The sequence below is a fragment of the Alnus glutinosa genome, chromosome 3 (assembly GCF_958979055.1).
Source record: "Alnus glutinosa chromosome 3, dhAlnGlut1.1, whole genome shotgun sequence".
Taxonomy (NCBI): Eukaryota; Viridiplantae; Streptophyta; class Magnoliopsida; order Fagales; family Betulaceae; genus Alnus; species Alnus glutinosa.
In genome coordinates, this window is record NC_084888.1 from 27,886,277 (window position 1) to 27,902,374 (window position 16,098).

Below are 16,098 nucleotides of genomic sequence, written 5' to 3' on the forward strand. Positions count from 1 at the left end.
CCTTCCAATGTAGCTGATTTTTCTGGATTAATGTAAGTAAATAAGCTTGTATGAATTAAATAAGTCCATCCACTAACTATTGAGAATATTTCCCAACAAATAACTAATCAATGTTTGTACACTAAAAAATACTTTGAAAGAAAATTTCGAATCTCACTACTCATATTCTCTTTATTTATTGTACCTTTTTTTCTTTTTCTTTTTTTGGACCATTTAATGTATATCAATTCTTATCCACCCCATTTTGTTTATTTATTTATTTGCCTTTTGGAACTTATGTAAAACTTTTAGTGGAGATAGGCAATAGGATTTGAATCATGGTGTCTGCTCTTTATGAACCTTGTACATTTTGGAAACGAAAACATGAGACAGTTTAGAAATTAACTGGATTACTAGGTTAGAAAAAGAGCAAAACATCAAGCTAGCTAATGCCCAAATTCCAATGATTTTGCAATGTAGAGCGTTGCTGTATTTGACAGCCATTATGGAAACACCCTTTTTTTCTTTTCTTTTTTTCCTGCAAATATCTTCGTGACCTTCTTTTTTTTTTCCTTGTTTTTCTTTTCTACCTTTATTTATATTGTTGGATATAAAGATTAATTTACTTTTTTCTACCCATGAGTAAATTAAATTAAATCATTCCAATTCAATCGGTCATTGAGTAAGGGTCGGTCCGTTTGGAGTCGTGGTTTCAAAACGTACGATTTAAAAAGAAAAAGTTCACAAAATTAAATTAATTGCGACCTTCGACAAGTACTTACAAAGTCGTTCGCTTGCGGTATTATTGATTATGTCCACACCCTACCAAAAAATAAAAATTGTTGCTACTATTAATTAAAAAGCTTAAGCTGATAAGAAGAAATGAATCGAATCATTTAATTTATATCCTAAAAGTTATATTCACGGGGTATATCTTAAATTTAATCAATGTGGTTTGATATTAAAAAAAAAAATCAGTTTGTAGTCTTTGTTTATATCAAAAACTCCAAAATTCATCATTAATAAACAGTACTTTTTTACCCGAAAGAAAATATCTCTTGTTCACGAGGAAATAGTACTCCACTCTCCAATTGGGTCCGTGAAGCCTTTTAAGTTCAAAATGTAAAAGATTTTTTTCTTTTTTGCAGAAAGTTCAAAATGTAATTGATAGGGGCATGCATGTGAGAGAAGGCAAAATTGGGACACAAACAAAACTACGTGCTAGTTAGTTCCTTTGGAGACAAATGTTGGTGTTGAAGCATTTTCTAAATTAATTGTTAAGACAAATTCTGACGCAACAAATGAAGATACCAAAACTCTTTCACAAAAGCAGCCGACAAGCCTTCATGTGCCACCATGTGGGGTGTTAAGACATTATTATGACTATGTATTAGCAGGTTTTAACCTAAGATTTATCCGGTTTTTCTCGAGACAGAATTTTCAGATCGAGGGTTAGTTACCTTACTGGTTTATAATTTTTCAAATTTAAATAATAATCAAAGATTACTACGATACAAATTTTGGATAGAACTCACCTTTAAAAACTAGCTTGAGAGGGAATGTTGTCAAGGAGCTTATATATATTAAGGGATTTGATTGTAATTAATTGTAATCTCCTATAATCAAATTCGAAGGTGTTGATTTGATTGTAATATAGGAGTCTTTTATATTGTAACATTATCAAGTGAAAAAGAGTAAACCGAACCAACCGCGTAAATCTTATTGTTTCTTAAGCCGCTACCTCATTTGATCCCATACTTAACGAGTTGTGTTTGATCCCATACTCAACGTGATGGGTGACTTTGATACCAAATGTTATGAAGTCACATTTGCATGCAAGGGAGTACTAGTAGTCTTTCGATTGATATTAGTATTTTAGTTTGAGTACAGCACCATGGTGCAGAGTTGTAGTCTTTCAATTGTGGTTGGTCGATCTTTTAGTTTGAGTAAGAGTAAAGCTATGCGGGGCCAGTAAAGTCTATGTTCCCTTATAATCTAATGTGTATGTTTTCTTAGAATCTAACAATCTATCAAAATAGGTAGGAAGAAGAATCTCGATCTAGCTTTTTTTCCTATTGAAAGGTGCATTACAAGATCCGTTGCGTATTTATATAACACCAAATGATACAAATTTTGGATAAAACTTATCCTTGAAAACCGACTTTCAAAAACAAGTTGCCCAAAAACTTATATATGCATAGTTAAGATTATACTTAAACGATATGGACTGAAAGATTGTTGTTTAAAGGTGCAACTTAATTTTATTTTTTAAGCATTAGATATATATAACACCAGAAATTAGCAAGTGATGGCAGACTAAAACCTAGCTAATACAAACAAGAAAACAAGTAAATCCCACCTTGGATAGCATTCCTTCCAAGCATTCTTACTTTTGTAAAAGCCCAAAGAGAACAGATTCTCGTATAGATATATGGGAAAGCTTTTCCACATGATCAATAATCAATTCTGTTACTGCCTTTTTCTTTTTGAAAATAAAAAGGTTTTGACTATCCATTAGCTTAAGTTAATGTTAATTGAGGAGCTAGCTAGCATATATACCTCGAAAATCTCTCCTTCACATTGTTCAACCATTCAATGAATTGACTTCATGCATGAGTGGGGTTCGTAATAATATTGGTAGAAAACTAGACATGTCTGTCATTCCATATAAGTGAATAAACTTGGGGAATTGGAGTGTACGTGCATTCTAGAGGCTATGCCTAATATATAGAATTGATAATTTTTTAACTAATCCGCAAATTGAATAGAATTAAAGGTTTTAACATGTTTTATTAAATGGGTCAGGTTAAAGTTAATCTCAACACGACTTACAAATCTGACACAAGCTCAATACTAAATTAATGGGTTAGTAAAAATTGACCCGTTTAATTAAATAGATCGGATTAGAGTTGACATATATAGTGTTATATCAATGTCTTAACATGACTCGAACTTGACATGTGTACATAAATTGACACTCTTAATTATATATGCGGCTAGAAAAACAAACAAAAAAAAATTAAAAATTAAAAAAGAAAAAAGATAGCAGTCAGTAATATGGGCTAATTAACCAGCCATGAGAGCTGTTCCATCAAATCATTGGCAATTCATATTGTTGGTTAGAAATGAAGGAGAAGGGCTTGCTTTTAGTTTAACCAAACAACCAAACACTTGTCAAACTTTGGGGAAAAGGTTGCCAAAGTTTGAAATAGGAATGCATTCTCCCACTTTCCTCCCGCCCCAACTTCACACCAAAAAAACACGTAGTGATCGTGTCCCACACATGACACGTTACTCTCTTTACCCAAGCCGTGATTGATGGCAAACATTTCCGCAAGGAATCCTTAGGTATCACTCATCCAAGTCTTATCATAGAATACTTTTGTCCCACATTGAGAAAACGAAGAATAGTCTACATAAAATTTATGATAAGTCTCATATTGTCTACTTATTAGATGAAATTAGGTTTTATAAAAAAAATTTAAAAAAACTTTAAATTGATTAGTCATTTTAGAATGATAGTACATACGTAGTTAACACTTTTCTCCGAGCCATTACACATCACACCCTTATCTCATGTTGAAAAGTCGAGCAATAGCCCGAATAAAATTAGTGATTTATAAAAATAATCATAAACGAGGAGTCTCATATTATCTGACTACTTGACATAAATAACGCGCTTTCCCCGAACCATTACACATCACACTCGGCCTTATTTTTGGAGGGAACATGGGCATGCATACCCCACACGATTGATCTCTTTTTCTTTAGTCCCTCTCAAGTTTCAACCACCATCCAATTTACGAAAGGAAAAGTCATCACCTCCAACTTCATATATATCTCTCTCTCATCTAGCTCTCAAATTATCACAGAAAAGCACAGACATATACTCATGGACTGGTTCTCTTGGCTATCTAAAACCGGCCTTGAGCCGTCTCTTGTTTACGAGTATGGTCTTGCTTTTGCCCACAACGAGCTCGAAGAAGAAGATATAGTTTATTTCAACCATGAGTTTCTACAGAGCATGGGGATTGCCATAGCCAAACACAGGCTGGAGATCCTCAAGCTTGCTAGAAAGGAGAAGGGAGCAAGCCCGCGTTCCATGTCAAGGCTTCTGGTGGCGATCAGGCGGACGAAGAGGTGCTTAGCCAAATACATCCGTACGTGGACTCGCCCCAAGGAGTCGTCGGCTCTCGTGGTTGTGCCGAGGCCCGGCTATGGGACGAGATGGAAGGGAGCGATGTTGAAGAGGAACAAAAGATTGATGACGACGACAGCGACGGCGAAGCAAGGTAGGCTGCTGCTCACAAATGGGAGTCCTCGTGTTGATAATTACTCGAGCCCTGTGGTGTATGATCTCCGGAAGGAGGAAAAGACGGAGAGCAGCGATGATGGGTACTGGTTGACCGGAGTCGAAGAGATCAGGTGGGATACTCTGTTTCAGGATTTGAAACCCACGTGAATTTTCTTCCCTTCTGTTGTTTTTTTCTGATCTCTGGAGTTAATTTTAATGGTGAGAGATGGGTTTTTTTGGGTTCTTCCACCATAGGGTTTTGAATCTTTTGATTGTGTGTTTCAGAAGATTTTTATGTGTTTTTTTTTAATTTTTTTTAATTTTTTATCGTTAGTGGTGGGTGGGTCATGAAGATGACAAACTTTAGCACCATAGGTCTGCTTCAGCAATGAGATTGTCTCCCCTGCTTTTGTATGTTCAATGTCTTTATTGAAAGATAGAAAAGAAAGCACTAGTCTTTAGAGTCTTGGCCAGAAGAAGTGTATGTGATTTTTATATATATTTTTAATTTTTATATGTATGAAGGAAAAAATTTCCTACCCTATTTAGTGGAAAATTTTATTTAATGGAACATTACTTTTAAAAATAATGTTATAAGCAAGATTTTTATTCTTCTTTTATTTTTTTATGACTTTTAAAATTATCATTAAATCAAAATTCAGTAATAATTCGTCTTAAATTTAATGATAATTTTAAAAATTGAATCACATTTGAAAAGAATAAGAAAGGACAAGAGTCCATATATCATTATTCTACCTTTAAACTTTAAAGGATTTGTGTCTTTACAAAATTAACTTCATTTGCGACAATGACCCGTCTAAAGTACAATAGGAAAATGCAATTCAGACCTACCAAGCTGAACCTACTAAATCAAGAAAAGAATATAGGATTGACCAAAAACAGGAGTAGAACCAGACTTTTAGTGTGGGGTGAAATAAATAAATAAATATGGAGGAAGAGGGTAATTGGAAAAATTCAGTGTACTCCCTTTAAATTACAACCCAATTGGCAATATCTCTCAAACTTTGAATTGCGACAATGTCTCTCCCGGATCACCAAAATTTATAAATGTCATTTTCAAATGACAAAAAATACCCTTTATGAATATAAAATAAAAAATCTAAAAAACAAATATATATACATATACACACACCCTCGCCCACAATTGTCTAAATCAGCCTATCCACCCCCAAGTATTTTTTGAGATGACTCGACCACCCTCGTCTGATTCGGGTTGGCCGATCCACCTATAAGTGTTTTTTGGGTGACTCAGCCACCCCTGTAAATTTTGAGGGTGGTTGATTTACCTCTGAAAAGACACTGTCAATTGAATTTTGGTGGTAGTTTGAGAAGAATATGTAGACTTTTCCCAAATTAATTTTTGAGGGTCTACTTCATTAATATATATATTTGTTTTTGAGGAATTTTTTTTTTTTTTTTTTGGAAGAACTAGAGTTCCCCAAGCGGTAAGCTGACCAAATAGTAGACCCTCAAAAATTAAAGGCAACCACAATTGGCGGTATTTCAGCTTGAAAAACCAAAACCTGACCCAAATGGCTAGGGGGGTGGCGAACCACCGCCCTAGCCATTTGTTGCACTCGGCATGAAAAAAAAAAAAAAAGGCGAGTGGGTGGTGGGAAAGAATCTCTGTAAATTGTAATCTCAAAAATTAGAAAGAAAAGGGGGAAAGAATCCATGTAAATTGTATTCTCAAAAATATGCATCGTCTTCGAAGTGAGCTGAAAGCACACCAACCAAGCTAAAGATACAGCAGGCTAATTTGTGTCAAAATTTGGAACGTTTTACCTCAAGATGTGTATTACATAAAAAATACAGTCCCTCAAAGCCCCCCAAACAAATTGCCATTAGCAGGCTCACAACCAGCAAATCAGCTTGGAGAGACTACGGCTCAGCAGATTTGCATTCATATAATAATAATCCAGAGCAAAGGCGTGACACAGATATTCCCTAACTAGGAACTAGGCAACTAACTTTATTGAATCATGCCTCCTCAAAACCAGCATGCCTCTGATCCTATCAGATAATAGTAACTCCAGTCTTAGTGGTTTGAAATTTGAGGAAGTCGGAAAGAACCCCCGGCATAAAGCATTTGGTAAACCGGTCGTATTCTAATGGTCAGAATTATGCTCAAGACAGTGCCCAGGCCACAAACGCCAGCTAGAACCAGGAAAGTGAGTCTGAAGCAATCGGGGCCTAAGCAGGTAGACCCTCCTTGCTTAGCAGCTTCAGCGTCATATACATAACCAGCAAGAATAGCTGAGAAGAGAATTGCACCAATAGGATTGCCTAATCCCATGGCGTTGTAAATTATACCAAAATGCCTCAACCCAAAAATCTCAGAGGCAGTTGGGACCATTGTAGAATACTGAACACCATAGCAGATTCCAAGCAGAGCAGTTGCAACATAGATAGCACCATTGAGGGATGATGCAAATAGAAGGAATGCTAGGATCATGATTATATGTGCGCATATCATCCAAAATGTGCGAGGAAGTAATCTCGATCTGTAATAAATATAATCGCATCTAAGTTAGTATTATAGCCGCACAAAATAGCAAGAAAATAAGACCTATAAAAAACACAAAAGGTACAAAAATGTACTCTGGAGTTCAGAACTACAAGAATTTGGGTCATAAACTCCAATGTTTTATGAAACTATTGAGAAACAAGTGCTAGAAAACAATTTAGAAAGAAATTTTTTTAAGAAAATCTTGAATATAATACTGCAACTAACTTTGCTCTTTCCTAGATTCCAAAAAGAAAAAGGGAAGAGAGAAAGGAAAAGAATGCATGTAAGGGGCAATAAAGATTTATCAAGAAAAATCATGCTAGGTATGCTCAATGAAAAAGTGAACCATGGTTCAAAACCTTTTCAACCAGAGAGAGAGAAGATATCTCAACCTAGTGTATGACCAGTTAAATCGCAGGCAATGAGCCCAGAAAACAAAAATCGCAGGCAATGAGTACTGACCTGACAAAGTGTTCAGAAACAACACCCGAGCCAAGACGACCCACAAAATTGCAAAAGCTGAAGAGCGCCAACAACATTGTTGTATCATCAACACCTAATGCAACCCCAATCTGAGCCAAATTATTAAGAACCGTTACTCCCGAACCAACTCCAAGGAAGTATGAAAACCAAAGAAGCCAGAAATCAGCCTTGATAAGAGCTTCACGAAACTTGAAATCCTCTCCCCTACGAGGTCTCTTTCTCTTCTTCACTGCCCCCTCCCCAACAGCAAGAAGTGTTTCCACATCTGAGGCATCCTCACTCTCATAGAAACTTCCAAGATTTGTAGCTGATGAAGATGGTGTTAACAAAGGATCTGTTTGGTTTGAACCAACCAAATCGTCTGAAGAATTAACTGGGGGCCCAAGTTTCTTTGCAGGAAAAAGTGTCATTTTCACAGGAATTGCAAGGGGGGACATCAGAAGGATAACCATTATTGCAATTAAAATGTAGGAAACAGTATCACTTAGAGAAACTGTGTCACTTATCACTGTGGTTGAGAGAAGATATATAGCAAGCAAAACACTAGCAGCTTGGGTGAAAAGAAAATGGACGTGCTCTGAAGAGTCTTCTCCAGAAGCTGGAGTACAAGCCCGAACAAAGTACATCAAGGCCAAACATAAAACAGGAAGCCCAAGTGCAAGGAGCGCCAATAGTTTTGAAGCTGAGTCATTAAGCACCGTAGTGTATATCACTGTATATACTGCAGCACTCAGTCCAATATAACCTTTGAGAATGCCAGCAACGGTGCCCCTACTGAGAGGGAAGTTTCTCATGTTGGTTACAAGCACAGCTGTGCCAAGCCATGCACTGCTATTGGTGGCAATGCATAGCGCAAGCCATAACTGCCATAGAATTGGAGATACAGATTATACCTACATATTCTAGAAAGGAGATATGTATGTAATACTACCAAAAATCTAAATGCAAGTATGACACAAAAAAATTAAGGCATGTGATGTTATGACGGAAACAAAAGAAATATTAGCAGTGATTACAAACAGCTCAAGGGTCTATAAAAATAAATAACAGCAGCTCAAGGGAAAAAGAAGTTGATATTTCAAACAAATTATTGCTTATTTAAAGAAACAAGCCTCCTCTACCAACATAATGGACTTACTTCGATGTGGTTTTTGTTATTTCATCAAAAATTTGACAACTCTTCATCCGAAAAAGAAAAAAAATTAAAAAATTAAATTAAATTAAATCTCCTTTCAGTAACTGGAAAAGATAATGCAGGACTATATAAACAGTTATTCACATGTGGATTATGGAGAAGGAAACTTTGATTTGGAAGACTCATTTTAGTCACATAGCTGACTCATAATAAGAAGTGGAATAGTCACTATCAATAGGTTCACATAATAATTCTAAAATGACAAGGGTAGCGCCGTAGCTTGCAATGAAGATAACAGAAAAGACAAATGAACTAAAACCAACATATACAGAGACAGAAATGCCCAAGATCATGGGGAATCTAACAACTCGAAAAGATGCAATCAAAAGTATCAGGCTGGAAATGAACTGGCCAAACGAAAACATTAAAAAAAATCCAATGAAGCATAAAACCAACATGCATCAATAAATAAATAAATAAAGCTAAGAAAAAGTAGAAGAAACAAAGGTCATCTAAAGCAAAACACATGAACTCCTTTAATCAAACTGCAAAACTGCAACCTAGAATACAATCAGGAAAAAGTAGTAAGTATCAGGATCAGGGAATGCACCAAACTATTTTCTTTGACTATAACCAGATCAAAATGAGAATAGAAAAAGATAAAAACGTTCTTCTATCGTCATCTACATGAATCGGATGATTATTAATCTTTTGTGATTTCTGCAACATATTGATATCACACATTTTTCCATAATAATTTATGGAATAAACACTTCTGCAACCCATAAAATTTCATGGAGACAGAGCAAATTTAGAAGCATTCCATAAAATTTCTGCACACTGTTTAAGCAAAACATGGAATTAAAATGCACATGATATTAGAAAAAGAATGAACAGGATAGGCACTTGTAGGACTTGCAAAACAGGAAAAATTACATCTTTCCCAAATACTTCATAAATATGATGATGTCTTTGTTTCTGCGTTTGAATATGAACAAATAAATCTCCATAACCACCCCCACACACAATGATGAAGTGTTTACTCCTTTGCATTGGCCCATGAGTTCATACATATATCTATGTTTGTCTGTCTATCTGTGTATAACAACATATTGATTGAATTTACTTTCTAAATGACATTTTCTTTTTTGAAACATCAGCAATGTTAAATTACCACTTATCCCAAAAGCTTAACCTGATAGGAAGAGGTAAATTTAATCACTTAATCAATACTTTAACAATCCCCTTCATGTGTGGGCTCAAACTTTCTTTTAATAAGTGAGACCCAACACGAGAAATATTTAATTGAAATGGGAGGTAAATGACGGAGTCAAGGTTCAAACTCAAGACATTTGGCTCTGATACCATGTTAAATTACCACTTATTCCAAAAGCTTAAGCTGATAGGAAAAAGTAAATTTAATCACTTAATCAATACTTTAACAAGCAACAAACTTACGAGTAAGTCAAATATATGACAACAGAAATATTTTCTCTGGCTCAATATATTGTCTTTCCTTTAAGCTCATCAAATATTCTTAAGATATAAAATTCCCTGCTGAGAAAGGAAACATACAATAATACTTCATTCAACTCAACTCAACCTTACCCCGAATCTCAATTCAATTGGAATAAGCTATGGATCCTCATAATCAGGATCGGCCATATTTATTCCTTTTTGCCATTCTATCATATTTAAATTCATCCACTTTATCACCTCCCTAATTAGCGTACCCTTGTTCATTACTTCTACCCACGTCAATCTATTCCTCTCTCTACCTCTTTTCACTCTCTCAACTTAATTAAATCACTCTTTCTCATTGTTACATTAGTCAATTTCCATTACACATGATGAAACCATCTTAAGCCACTTTCTCTAATCTATTCCTCAAAAAAGGTCTATCCCTGCCTTCGAACAGATCGATGACATCATTCCTTATCTTCTCGTTCATAGTATCTCACTCATCCATCTTAATATTCTCATTATGCGAACATATCTTCTTTATCTTATTTTTCCTAGTATCTCATTCATCCATCTCAACATTCTCATTTCAACTACGCAGATTTTATGGATATTTTTCTTCTTACAACCCAACATTCTTTACCATTAAGCATAACACGTCCTCTAGTAGTCCTACAGAATTTTTCATTTACCTTAACAGGTATTCTACAGTGACGAATTCTCTGCTTCATCCAATTTGCTCTTATTTTATGGACCACATTCTCTTCAATCTTTCCATCCTTATCACTTATTCATCTAACATACCAAAAGTAATTACTCTTAATCTCTTGACCATAAAGTTTAACAATCCTTCCATCCTTTTTCTACATTTACAAGTGTTAGAATAATATGATGTGTATATATTCTAGAAGGGGTGTGATATGTCCATGTTCTAGAAACATGATGAGGTTTCCCTAGTGAGCTGTATGAGTAAGCTGTCTTATCTAGAATATGGTACAAACACTTCTATAAATAGAAATAAATGTCTAAAGATTATGAAGCCCATTTTCAAATAACCTGCGTAACACTGAACTTGCATTGCATATACTTGATTTTAGTCCTCCTTAACCTGAAACTATTAAATTCTAAAGTATCCTTCCAAACTTCCAGCTTAGAGTTAGCTCCCTTTTTTTTTTCTTGATAAGTAGAGTTAGCTCCCATTATAGTATCATCAATGTTATCTCCAAAATGCATACACCAAGGGACCTTATCCTAAATTGATAGTTCATACATTACATAAGCAAAGACAAAAAAAAATCTCAATAACCATTTTCAAATTAAATGCTTAAGATTTTCTCACATTAGCATTTATCAATTTTAAAATGTTGAAAAATATGGTAAATACTTAGGTGATAAATGCTTAAAATATAGTAAACTATGATAAATATTGAGGTGATAATCTCTGTACCAGAACTTTAAATAAGGTAATACTGATAATTTGAGAAATAAGATATCTGTTTCAACAATTAATTGCTTAAACATTTGCTTCTGAATCTCATCTACATAGTTACCAACTTTTTCTTTCTTGAACCACCAAGCCCCCTAAGCACCAATCATAGAGAATATCCTATCCATTGAATTTTGCGACACTCATCAACCACAAACATTACAATTTCCTTAGCATTTTCCTCATCAATGCCCATACTTTTGGGAAGTTATCCAAATTGACTAGTTTGTTCTGCCCGTTCTTCAACTCAACTTCACATTAGACTATCTCTATAATGAATTCTGAATTGTAAAATTTGCAAAATACAAGTATTTATAACTGAATTCTAATCTGAAAAACAAAACAAAAGAATCGATTTATGAACTTTGGGAAATACAAGTAATTTTTTTTTTTTTAAAGAAAAAAAAACTACAAAAAACAATTGAATTGAATTATATTCTCTGAAAAAGAAATACAAATGAATTGACATAGAGCACTTGATGAGATCAGGGTCTTCCTTTATGTGAGAGAGAGAGAGAGAGAGAGGGAGAGAGAGAGAGAGAGAGAGAGAGAGAGAGAGAGAGAGATCAAGGTCTTCTTTGAGAGACAGAGAGCGCTCTAGAGAAAGAAAGGAAGAGACTGAGAATTCAAGAGTCAAAGAGAGAGCGAGGGTTGAAGGGGAGCTGGGCCTGCAGAGAGGGGGAGAAAGAAAATGAGGCATTAAGGTTTCATTTTCTACTCTTTTCCCCATACGAAACAGCGTCGTTTGGGGATTTAATCCCAAAACGACGTTGTTTTATAAGACAAAACTATTTTATATATATGAGTAGGCGGAGGTGGATATTACCCATATTCCGCTATTCGCCCACATATGTTGGATAGTGGATATGGTATCTAACCGCCCGGGGTTAGGCTGAAAATCCACCCATAATCTATGCAGACGGGCATATAGCAAATGCAGGACAGTTTTTAAACCACCCACCTGAACACCCCTAAGACATGAATAGTGATAAGGCCCCGGGTCCTAACGGCTTCTCCTTGGCCTTCTTCCAAGCTTGTTGGGATGTTTTAGTGGAGTGAAGGTCTTTCATGACTTCCCTGCTAGAGGCAAGTTTGAAAGGAATCTAAAGCCACTTTCATTGCTCTCATTCCGAAAGTTCCAAGGGTTGTTGATCTCAAGGATTTTTTACCAATTAGCCTAGTAAGTGGCATTTACAAAATCATTGCCAAAGTTCTAGCTAACAGGCTGAAAATGGTTTAAAGAATATTACCTCTAAAGGCATGTTTGGAGCAATGAATAAATATTCCATTCGGAAAATGAATAACTATTAGTGGGAATGAAAGAAACTAGAATAGAATATCTATTCCATATTCCTTAGTATTGTTGTAACACTGGAATAGAATACTGAATATGTATTCCTTTGTTTCGTACAGTGCAATACGTTGGTGAATAGAATCATATTGTGACCAAATTTCCTAAAACTCCTTATAATACAATTCAAATTTACATTTTTTCTTTATTTTTGAAACACAAACAGTTATGTTATAACTTCTTCTTTTTTAATTCACGCCTGAAAACCAATAATGTGGTACTTGTCGTAACATATATTTATGAAATTCGATTCCTTCTTATAAAAAAATAAAATAAATAAATAAAAGAAGTCTTTTCCTTATCAAGTGGATCTAAATTAGGCAAACCACTCAAACAATATGCATTTATTTCATTTGTGTATCCACAAACAAAACCTGTACACCATTCATGTAGATGCACAAAGATATGATCAATATATGTAGATTGATATATTTTTCCAGGCTTTACTCCATTTGTAAATAAAATATTCCATGTGTTACTGGGTATATCATTGCTGTTTGGAACACAATCCTGTGGTTGAGTTTTCAGAAAATCCAAGCATCAAATGCAAGGTGCTGAGGTTTACTTCTATACTCCCAACAAGGGAAAATCTTTTTGTTTTTGATAACTCAACAAGGGAAAATCTGAACATGGGGATCTAGTGAAACATTAGAGAATTCAAATGCAGGCTTCCAAAATTTCCAGGCCACAATGCAACTGAAATCCAATTAAAGTTACTAACTCCTAACATGTTGATGTATAAAAAAGATTTACAGCCTACATCACTTTTGAGCATTTATAGGAGCTCCATTTATGTTGCATTTGGACTTTTCCTCACAAGGATGAAAATGAAAAGAGGTAAAAAAAAAAAAAAAGAAGAAGTGAAAACAGTAACAAATTGATAACTTATCATTTGTAAGCCTAGAGTTCAAGATTTTCTCCACAATTATATGCTATATTAGTGGTAGAGAAATGTCACAACATGCCCTTGCAAGAGTAATTAAAATTCCACTGCTTTCAGTGTAACTTTTTCAGCAGAAACATGAAGATTCAACAACATCCACAGTATTTTTAGTAGCTCCTTAAAGTATCTAGATGACAAGTCAGCAAGCAGTAATGCTGAATCGCGGACTAATTTACTAAATTACAATACCAATTCCAGCAAGCTTTAAGATATTATTGGACAGCTATGCAAACAAAAACTCGCAGAAAATAAGTGAAATCGCCTAAACACATGAACTGCTTAGGTCATGCAATCCTCATCGAAATTTTATAAATAAGTCACCAAAACTCCATTTTCAGACAAACCCAGTTCAAGAAATTAATTATAATCTACTCTATGATTAAGATTACAAAATGGCTAAGTAAAGATTTACATTTTTCCAACCAAAAATATGGAAAAACATATGAACTCAAAGACAATTATCGCACATAAATCAAATCCTAAAGAGAATATGCAGTAAAACAATTGAACCCACCAAGAAATACTTCCAAAACAATCAAATACACAAGAGGGCATGCAAAAAAAAAAAAAAAAACCTGGAAAAACTAAGCTCACCAGCCAGTTGTTTCAGACAATCAATTTCATAACGGTACGCATAAAGACAAAGAACCCTATGAAGCAATAACGCCAAATCAATCAAATTCAAAACCAGGTATGCAGAACTTCAATTCCTGGATAAAAACTAACTCACCAGCTACCGTTTTAGGCGATCAAGTTCATGTCGTATCCAAAAAGCGTTTTTGAAGTTAAACAAAAAAAAAAATGCAAAAGCAACAAAAACTAGATTGGGATATAGAGTGCTGAAGTGGTCGCTCACCAGCCAGTAAGGCAAGTTCTGAACAGTCTGGCTAACAGCAAGCCAGAGAGTACCATATCCCAAGAAACAGAGCACGGTACCAACGAAAAGCACAGCCCAAGGAGGGAACTTATTGCAGGCAATACCAGGGAGAATACCCACGCTCTCTCCAATATCGTTGGCCACTCCAAGGATCGTCACCTGCTGCTGGTTGTAGCCCATGATGGATTTGAGTGCTGAGGAGTATAGTGGGAAGTTGTAGCCATTGCCGGCCGCTATTTGGATCCAAACTGCGGCCGCCAAACCCACCCATGGTGGTCTACTTCCTGCTTTCAGAACTAGTTTTGGCATGGGATAATAAACTGTTCACTGTGTATTCTTTTCGGACTTGTGTAGGAGGGTGATTGTGACTCTGTATCAATTGAAACTTGAAAGAGAGATTTTCTTCAGAAACTCGATTAGGCAGAGAGACAGAGAGGGACTTGATTTATTTAAGCGTGGTCCCTTCCCAGTTGCAAAAAGAATAGTTGTCGCTTCCCATGAAATTTACCATGTTGGACGTGGCTCACATCAGCGCAAGGGCTTAACTTCAACTGGGGCCCGTTTGAAAACCCCATGCCCTTTCCTGCCCTTGGGTTTTTTTTTTTTTTTTAATATTAGAAATTAAAATTAATGTGATATAAAGTTGATATAATTTATATGAAAAAGTGAAGAAAAAAAAATTTGTATTGTAATGAATTTTTTATTTAAAAAGAAATAAGAAAGTGTTGATGCGATATAAAAAGTGAAAAAAGTTATGAATGTTTTGAAGTTGATGTTTTTTGAAAGAAGTGAAGGGAAGGGGAGGGGAAGGTTGAGCCTCCCCATAATCATAATTTCTCAGTTTAAAAAATTTATAATATTGGTATTTAATGTTTAATTTTTTTAAAAAAAATTTCATTTCTTATATTTTTGAGGGTATAAATAAAGTTTCTTCTTAAATTAAATTTAACTTATACATTGTTAAATTACAGTGATCTGCCTCAATATTTTCACTCTCACTATTTTATTTGAAATATTCTTTCTTTATCTATTTTTTGCTATTTTCATAGAGGAGTGATAATCAAATTATTTTTTATTAATTTAATTTATGCATTGTTGAGCTATATTCTTAGTCAAATGACGGCCAGAAGTTGAGTTTTTTTTTTTTTTTTTTGTAACTATAAGAGCTAACCAAAATAAGATTTTGACTATTTTAACTAGTCCAATGTGAGTGCTGCTATCCAGGTTCATCATGTAAACTGATTATTATTGGCTTCAACATTAGTCATTCATATATAAATGAAGTAGAACATAAAATTATCCCCATCTTCATCTCATTGGAAAATAGCAGGAAATCTCAAGCATTTGATAAGGCTCACAAGCTAATCATTCAAACTTTTCCAAAACACAGGAAATTACAAAATCCAAAAAAAAAAAAAAAAAAAAAGGGAAAAAGACCAAAACGAAAATACTTGACAGACCTTAGCATATGGCATTTTTTTTTTTTTTTTACATGTCCTCACAAGAGGGGGAGGGAGGATTCGAACTAGTGACCTCCGCTTCATAAGGCGTAGTCCCCA

At 34.8% G+C, this 16,098-nt stretch overlaps 2 protein-coding genes across 2 annotated transcripts; one reads left to right on the forward strand and one right to left on the reverse strand.

The window, feature by feature from the left end:
• The first annotated feature begins 3,779 nt into the window (after positions 1-3,779).
• Positions 3,780-4,812, forward strand: LOC133864746 (uncharacterized). The gene has a single exon (XM_062301158.1). The coding sequence runs from the start codon at positions 3,872-3,874 to the stop codon at positions 4,439-4,441; it is 570 nt and encodes a 189-aa protein (XP_062157142.1). The 5' UTR covers positions 3,780-3,871; the 3' UTR covers positions 4,442-4,812.
• A 1,138-nt stretch (positions 4,813-5,950) lies between these two features.
• Positions 5,951-14,989, reverse strand: LOC133864171 (protein NUCLEAR FUSION DEFECTIVE 4). The gene is made up of 3 exons (XM_062300424.1): positions 14,519-14,989; positions 7,266-8,149; positions 5,951-6,798 (listed from the first exon to the last, which is right to left on the reverse strand). The coding sequence occupies exons 1-3, from the start codon at positions 14,846-14,848 to the stop codon at positions 6,333-6,335; spliced, it is 1,680 nt and encodes a 559-aa protein (XP_062156408.1). The 5' UTR covers positions 14,849-14,989; the 3' UTR covers positions 5,951-6,332.
• Positions 14,990-16,098: the final 1,109 nt, after the last annotated feature.

What these genes read in the sequence shown, in the direction of transcription:
- LOC133864746 (XM_062301158.1), top strand. Translation starts at nt 3,872, where the DNA reads ATGGACTGGTTCTCTTGGCTATCTAAAACCGGCCTTGAGCCGTCTCTT.
- LOC133864171 (XM_062300424.1), bottom strand. Translation starts at nt 14,848, where the DNA reads ATGCCAAAACTAGTTCTGAAAGCAGGAAGTAGACCACCATGGGTGGGT. An exon ending in AGAACTTGCCTTACTGGCTG is followed by an intron (nt 8,150 to 14,518) that starts GTGAGCGACCAC and finishes ATTCTATGGCAG; the next exon opens with TTATGGCTTGCGCTATGCAT. An exon ending in GTTTCTGAACACTTTGTCAG is followed by an intron (nt 6,799 to 7,265) that starts GTCAGTACTCAT and finishes TATTTATTACAG; the next exon opens with ATCGAGATTACTTCCTCGCA.